The 7,921-nt window shown below is 42.4% G+C and overlaps 1 protein-coding gene across 2 annotated transcripts; it reads right to left on the reverse strand.

The window, feature by feature from the left end:
• Positions 1-606: 606 nt before the first annotated feature.
• LOC132461376 (protein C-ets-2-like) lies at positions 607-6,881 on the reverse strand. 2 transcript variants are annotated; one of them, XM_060056470.1, is made up of 10 exons: positions 6,597-6,881; positions 6,224-6,291; positions 5,069-5,183; positions 4,675-4,794; positions 3,825-4,025; positions 3,534-3,611; positions 2,961-3,173; positions 2,586-2,831; positions 2,035-2,153; positions 607-1,790 (listed from the first exon to the last, which is right to left on the reverse strand). In XM_060056470.1, exons 2-10 carry the CDS (start codon positions 6,284-6,286, stop codon positions 1,575-1,577), a joined length of 1,371 nt encoding a protein of 456 aa, XP_059912453.1. In that variant the 5' UTR covers positions 6,287-6,291; positions 6,597-6,881; the 3' UTR covers positions 607-1,574. The 2 variants fall into 2 exon arrangements, with proteins under 2 accessions (XP_059912453.1, XP_059912454.1); XM_060056471.1 differs by having other exon boundaries at positions 2,035-2,149; positions 2,582-2,831; positions 6,597-6,868.
• Between the last annotated feature and the right edge of the window lie 1,040 nt (positions 6,882-7,921).

A 7,921-nucleotide genomic window follows, 5' to 3' on the forward strand; every position in this document is an offset into this window, starting at 1 on the left:
TGCCTGCACTGGCTGTCTGGAATGCCTCTGTCTAACCTATAAAAGAAGGTGAAATATATATATATACAATGCGTGTTTCTTTATTGAATACTTAAGTTTGTAACATCCAACCCGTGTGTGTGATCGTATACTCAAAATCCAATACGTGATTGTGTTATTTTAATACCGAAAGTGGATAGCAATTCAACGCATTCTTAAGTCTAGTCTGTACTAGTCACACAAGGAAACCTTACCTCTTTCGCAATGAATCACTGGGCATGGCAACATCGCTGCCTAGTGACATTAACCCGCTCCATTTCCAGTCAGCTACCCGTCACTTACTTTTAACAATCACTGGAGGTGGGAAAAGGCACTGTAGACTATAAACAAAGGTACCAATGAATGAGGTCTAATTACCCACACCACTCCTTCGACTGTTGTGCAAGGTAGATGTGTACTTAAACACTGAGTAATAGTGTCAAATCAATCAAAGAGATTATGCAAGACATTTTTCTCATGGTGACGACCATAAACAATCTCTCGCTCTCTCACACACACACACACACACACACACCCACACACAACATCTGCTTTACATTTTACACAATTGAAACAGCAGAGACAATAGAAGCAGTACAAATATTTTATTAAGTGGGCATAAAACAGTAACCAGTGAAGAAAATCACTGAGAAAATGGACAAATCTGAATTATATAGCTTTGTTTCTTTTAAACTGCAACAACCACTGCTCACTGTGCAGAAGTATGCGTTAACCCATACCTGGATCCAATACCAGCTACCAAATGAGAACACTCGCCTTCCAAAAATACAACTTCCTTAATGTATAAGAAACATGTAAAAGTAGCACACAAACATTAACACAATTATAATATAACACCATTAAACGTTTAACTTTGATGCAAAATACAATTCTTGGTCCCAAGACTTAAAGCAAGCATATAGTTTAGTTCATCAAAAAAATAAAATATATAAATAATTACATATTTTTATCCAACCATATGATTTCATTATTTCATCGAAAAATACCATAAACACTCAAAAATGCTGTAAGGAGTTAAGCATTTTTAAATAAAGAAACGCAGTGGTACACAAAGATAAGAATTTGCTCCATTTTGTGCATTGTTACATTCCAGTGTAATCCCGGGAAGAATCCAGTCTCAAAAAAGACAGTGGCCTCAACAGGCCTACATTGTTTAAATAAATAAGACCAGAAATTGTTTCAATAAAAGCCGCCATTCCTATACGCCGAGCGCGGAACGTGAGTACAGCCAGCACCGGCACTCTCTCACTCACTGTGTTCCCAGAAGAGTGTTCCCCTGACCACAAAGACTGGTCCCATAGTACATGAGAAACACAATAAAGCAGCCTCATAGTGACTACTCTACCTTTTTGTCAGTGCAGTCGACTTCGTTAGCCTTTAGCAGCCTCGTCCGCCACCAGCCCCTGATTAAAAACACCATCAAGGTGGTGGGGGTGTCCTTTGCAGGTTCGTCTCGGGCTCCCGCCATAAAAAGGAAGCCTGACCAGCTCAATGTGCCCCAGCTGAGCCGCTGGGCTTGTACCCCAGCGGCCGGCTCAGTCCTTGGCGCCGTGTGGGACCCCCAGCACCACGTGGAGCTCCTCGGCCGAGTAGCCCAGCAGCTTCTCCAGGTCGCAGGCGAACCGGTAGACGTAGCGCCTCCCCGGCGTCTTGTGGATGATGTTCTTGTCATAGTAGTAACGCAGGCCACGGCTCAGCTTCTCGTAGTTCATCTTGGGCTTGTTCTTGCGCTGACCCCAACGCTGCGCCACCTTGACCCCAACAGAGCATGAATTAGTGTTTCTGTGGCTCTAGTTTAGAGGTCGACAACATTCTTGATTTTGCGTTACAACTTATCTAAAAACACACGCGCGGTGGTAAAACCCGAGCAGTACATATTTGCTCGGCAGGAAATGTATTTACCGCAATCAAATCATTGAGCCCAATGTTAACTGACATTTCAACAACATACTCATACTTAACATAGTATTATGGATGCAACAGGAATACACACACCTCGTCAGGATCGGTGAGTTTGAATTCCCACCCGTCCCCAGTCCAGATTATAATGGTCTGACAACTGATGTCGGTCAGGAGTTCCAGGAGAAACTGCCAAAGTTGAATAGGACCACTGCCTGAAGAGTGATAAAGTCAGGATGAATAGAGGGGAAATGCCCTCTTCCTATATACCCTATGAATTGTTTGTGCTATATTAATTTAAATTCCATTTCTAAACCAACTTGGCGAATAGAAAGACGGATAACCTTGGCAATCAAGTATAAATCAGTATATTTTCAACTATACTTGTGAGCATCAGATAAGATCAATACTAGTACAGAGTAAGTGTTTTACTAATCAAACGCCCAATATAACACAGGGTCATTCTGGGCAATGAAATGAAAACATCAAGGCAAGGCTAACACAGAAAGCATCTCTCTCAGTAGGCCTACGTACAATTAAGCGCAATACATGAAGAATAGCAGCGAGAAGCGAGTTCTGAAGCGAGTTGCATCAGAAAACCAAACGCATCCTCAAAGTAATCCCTGGGAAGATCCCATGGAACTTACCAGTAAACCGAGCGAGGACAGCAGCTGGTACAACTGGCTTCCCCAGTCCGACGGGCACGTTCTGCTCCTGGATGTAGTCCTTAAAGGACAGGTTCTGTTTGCCCACACAAAACTGGGTCGCACTGCAGTCCTCGTCAAAGCTGTCGAGGGATGGCACCCTCTGGGTGTCGGCCAGAGACGACTGGCTGCCCCAGGAGTGCAGCCCGTTGAAGCTCTCCACGCTGTCCAGGGAGCTCTCCAGTGAGACTGGAAGATAATACAAAATCAATACGCTGGTTACTTTCCACACTCCCTACTGGAGATAAAGGATAAATTCCAATTGAATAATACGTTTCAAAGAATATAGAATATGCTTTCTGATGTGGGTACACTTACGGGGTTTGGCTTGGGGGCAGTTATTGGAAAACATGGGGCTTCCTGTAGCGTAGCTCAGTTGGTCATTGTCCCACTGTTTCTCGGTGGAGTCTTTCTGGTCCTGGATCAGAGGAGAGGTCTTATCAGGGCTCTCAAACAGCTGTCTGAGGAGGCTGCTGCTGCTGCTGCTTTTTGGAACCTGCATGACACCACCATTGTCATCCCTACCAAGATCTGCAAAGAGGAGAACAACCAATGATGACGTTGATTGCAGCATGCTAAATGCATAGGAGATCAATCAAAAAAAGGATTCCTTCTATACATCATGACGCTTTTGGAAAGGCCCTTATTAACATCTAGAGGATATTAAGATAAATATGCAAAAGGATAAGCTGCAAGTCCCCGATGATTCTAGAATAAGTAGATGAAGGTTAATGTTCCCAAATAGATACATATACAGTAGATGTTAGGGGAATTACGTGGATGAATGTTTTAAAAAGATAATGAGAAAACCACTCAGTTTAGCTCTCATATTTACACAAAAATGGAAACATTGAAATGTAGTCAATGAGCAATGAAGGGCTAGAGCCTTACCAGAAGTGCACATCCAGTCCACTAAAGAGGGGACAACACTGTTCAGGTTATTGGCGGCCATCACTTTCTCCTGGGACTCTTAAGAGAAAAGTAGTAAAATATGTTACACTTTATGGAAGTGATCAAACACAGAGCTGTCCTCAAAAGTGTGAATGAATGCTGAACCGCTAAACTGAAGCTTTCTTTAATCACAACATCATCAAGAAAGACTAACACAAAGTGACTAACAAATGACTACAGCTTTACTACACAGAGTCTTAATAGCATTAAAATCCTTACGTATGAATTTACCTCTCATCATTTGATCTAGATGCTCCCACAGGATGTCTCCAACAAAGTCAGGCGCCAGCTGCAGAAAGTTCTCTTTTCCCAAAGCGCACAACTGGTGACCGTTCATCTCGAACCGGGAGAAGTTGAGGTGAGCCAGGCTGAACTCACCTGAGGCCCACTGCAGCCACTGGAGGACATGGGGCCCGGTCCACCTCCGGGGGTCTGCAGGGAGAAACCATCACGTTGCACTTTATCATTAGCCTGATCATCATCCCGAGTTCTATTTGGTTTCACTTTATAATCTGTTCTTAGGTTTCTTCTGTGAGCCGTTTTCAACCAACCAATCACCAAGCAGATGACGATTCCACCGGTGACGTGGCTCTCTGTTGTTGACTTTAAGAGACGTTTCTTTTTTTTTAAAGCATCTCCAATAGCAGAATAGACAGTGACCTTTCTTAAGCTCTATGATTACACAGACTCTGTCACCATATTTGTTAACAAGTTCCGCTAACAAGACTTAAAAAAATTCAGGGTCAGCCAGTTAAAATGTAAAAAGGGTGGCAGAGATTCTTGGGCTAGAATGAGGCCACTTTAGGATCCATTTTCAGGAGCTTTATCATGACAAACTTGCAGTGCCATCATGACATATTGAATTACAGATATTTGTATATTCTTGATTACCAATCTAATTTCATCTCTCCACAAATATCTTTATGAAACTGTCAACGGCGGCCCCGGAACGGTCGTTAGAATCCCAAGACAAATCCAAACGCAATAAACAAGCCATTTGCCAACGGCAAGAACACATAATGCTGCTACAATGCTCTGACTCATAGCCCAGAAAACTGTAAATAAAATCAATTGGACTCACCGTCGGAGATGCCGAAGCACTGCTGGACTTTGTTGAAGCCTCTGAAGCTGTCCTTCAGGGCTTGACTCATCACTGCCTTGCTACACGGGGTCAGCATCGGCACAGAGCAGGCCCCGGGCTCTGGAGAACACGGAGCGGAGTGGACGGTTTACAGACAGAAGGTGCATTAATCAGGGACTGAATCATTGTTTACTGAATAACCGCGGCCAACTGGTTTCCATTTGAGAGGATTCAGTGCGCTGAATAACATCTGATCTAGAGGGATTGTAATCGTTATGTATGTTTATAAGACTAGTAGTGCAGTGGAAACCAAAACATGTGCGGGCAGAGGTTTGCTGACATGTGTGGGCGACACGACTGATGAGTGCAGGGGGTGAAGTGGACCGCAGCATACCTTGAGACACACATTCCAGGCCCGAGGGAACCTCCTGGAGGGACTGATCCTGATCAGGAGTCAAGTAGTACCCCATGGCCAGGGTGTCTTCAAACATGTCAAAGGCCATTTGGCGCTGTGGACGACACACACGTCACACACATACACAGTTTGATTTTTGTGTACAATCCAGTGACTATAAGATCAACAATTCAACAAGAGTTTTGATGACTCATTTATTAGGGGCTGGGATGGGGGGATGGGGGAGTTTTATAGGGGCTTTCTACATTTTCTTTAACAGATTACCCAGTCAAAACATTTTTTAAAAAAAAAGAGCGCCACACCTTGTTTTCTGGGGCACCTATCGGTTATCTTTGATCAAACTCGTTGCCCTGAGGACTCTGCGCCCAGCTCGTTCACTGGGCCATATATGGTCTTTCCTGTTCCGTAGCTCCGCTTGAAAATTTCCCTGAAGGTAGAGAGGCTATTTGGGCGGTGAACGCTTCTCAAGTCCCTCTCCTCTGTACTCCTTTATTATTAAAAATCCCAACATCCTGGACCGTTCCTGCTTTTTTACTGGTACTATTTGCACATCTGTATCATCATGGCACACAGTGGTATGTTGACATGTTATATATTGCCCTTCCTTTATATAGGCTATTTCTTTCTTCTATAGGAAGCGTTCAACGTTTGTTTGTTTTTGGTCACAGCCTGCGCCACTGACCCGTCGCTCACGTAGGGGGTATCTTATTATTGCATAACATTATTAACTACACGCCCGTCATACATTATAAAGTCACATTAATGCTTTATTCTACACACATTTAGCTCTGAACACATTAGGGCAAGCATCGTTGCTCAAGTATCGGGTGTGTCCTTGTTAAGGCAAACCAGGCAACAATACCCTACAATACAGGTCGTATTACATAGGCTATACAATAATAAGAATACATTCTTCCCGAGGTGTTCCTCCGCAAAGCCCTTTAATGGTTTGGCTGGTGGTCCAGTGGACGAGAGCACATGCGGGGATGAAGTCAGCCAATAGTTTTCTCTGAGGTTCATTCTGTCTATATATAGTCTATTTGAGGGAGGAATCGGTCCACCAACTCCGTGAATTGAACCCAGGTTCTACAACTCAGGAACAAAAAGTAAAGAAAGCCAATGCTGAGAGCCTACCTTGAGAGGGGAGTGATGCCCATTGGGGATGAGAGACATCGGATCCAAGGAGAAGTCACACATGTCGACTATAAAGGGGGATGGAATACAAAGCAGCATTTTCACCATACTGCATTATAACTAAAATATTACCATTAAAACCATTTAAACTAAATGTAAGAACCTATGTATGTAGGTTTACAGTCCAACTAATTGAATGTTTTTTTTTACCACAACCAGTAGAACACAGGTTTCTATTAAGGATTAAAACAAAAATAAAATAAAATAATTGAATATAGAACTTAATCTAGGCATGATCTGTCGTACAACATGTCATCCGCAGCAGGCCATTATGATTGTATACAGTCAGTGAGCCATGTTCCCCAGCGCTTACCTGTTGAATGGAGAGAGCTGACGCAGATTCAACTCCTAGCAGAATATTCCTTAAATGTGCTTGAACGAAGTGTCCTTGTCGTACCAGGAGACGTTTGTGCGGTCAGTGACGAACCACAGGAGGTAAGTTCTTCCCGGAGATTGCTCTGATGGGCAGGGCTCTGACGCTCTGATGGGCAGGGGTCTGATGCTCTGATGGGCGTGGCCAGCTTCGAAAACATTTCCATCATGCGCAGTGGAAAAAAGTTTTTCAAAAGACCAAAAAGACGACCATTTTCTACGGAAAAGGATTAGGATCACCTGTGATTTTTTTGTAGTTCTGATTTTACCCTCAGATTTCTGATTTAAAGTCAGAATAAAAATGTTATTTTTTAAGTCAGAATCCTGCCTTTGAACTCAGGATTCCATAGAGATAATCACATGTGGCCCTAATCCTCTTCCATACTTTCCCCACTCAATTCTGTAGATTTAACCTTATTGTACGTTACTGTTTACGGCTACAAGGAGTTTATTGTTTTCAAGCTTTGCCGAAATGTAGTCCATATCTCTGATGGGAATAAAATGTGCATGAACCATTTCTCAATTAACTCTATGTATGTTCCAAGGCATATGCAGAGGTTTGAAACAATATGATTGAGCTGGATTTATAGAAGAACATCTACACAGTAATTGCACGAAATAATTTTAGGGGTTCATCAAAAATGTGTATTTATATTAAGGTTATGATGATATTTGCCCAAACAAACATATTTATGAAGCCCTCACAGATGAACACAAAAAAGTACAATGAGTAGATCAAATTTGTGATTGGGATACATCACAAAAACTTTTTCTAAATGTTGTACAGTAATTTGTATATCTTTTAGCTTAAAAAAAATAATTATTTCAAAATCAGCACTCCCTATATTGTGATGAAGGGGAAATCACTTATATCATAGGCCTTCATGCATCAGTCTCCCTTCTCTGTCCTCTGAAATAAGTTGCATTGGTACAACCCCACTAGTGAGGGGAGCATGTTTGTACTCCATTAAACCTGATGACTGGCTTGAAAATCCCCAACATGGTTCAGCACTTGAAAACGATGAGATAATACGATGAGCTAATAATTAGGGTATTTTATTGGTATGTGGAGGGGTTACAGTAACATCATTTGCAATATATTTATTGTTAAAGTACAACAGATACATGATACCCTGCTAGCAATTCTCAATTTTGTCAATCTGTCATGATAGCTCAATCTAGATATTCTGTATTGCTGGTGTCCTTTTAATAAACTCCAACTGTAAAATGGATGAGTGCAAAGAAACAGCCTCATCCCAGTAATGA

Source organism: Gadus macrocephalus, chromosome 7 (assembly GCF_031168955.1).
Source record: "Gadus macrocephalus chromosome 7, ASM3116895v1".
NCBI lineage: Eukaryota > Metazoa > Chordata > Actinopteri > Gadiformes > Gadidae > Gadus > Gadus macrocephalus.

What these genes read in the sequence shown, in the direction of transcription:
- LOC132461376 (XM_060056470.1), bottom strand. Translation starts at nt 6,286, where the DNA reads ATGTGTGACTTCTCCTTGGATCCGATGTCTCTCATCCCCAATGGGCAT. An exon ending in CCTGGAATGTGTGTCTCAAG is followed by an intron (nt 4,795 to 5,068) that starts GTATGCTGCGGT and finishes CGTGTTCTCCAG; the next exon opens with AGCCCGGGGCCTGCTCTGTG. An exon ending in CTGCCCCCAAGCCAAACCCC is followed by an intron (nt 2,832 to 2,960) that starts GTAAGTGTACCC and finishes ATTATCTTCCAG; the next exon opens with TCTCACTGGAGAGCTCCCTG.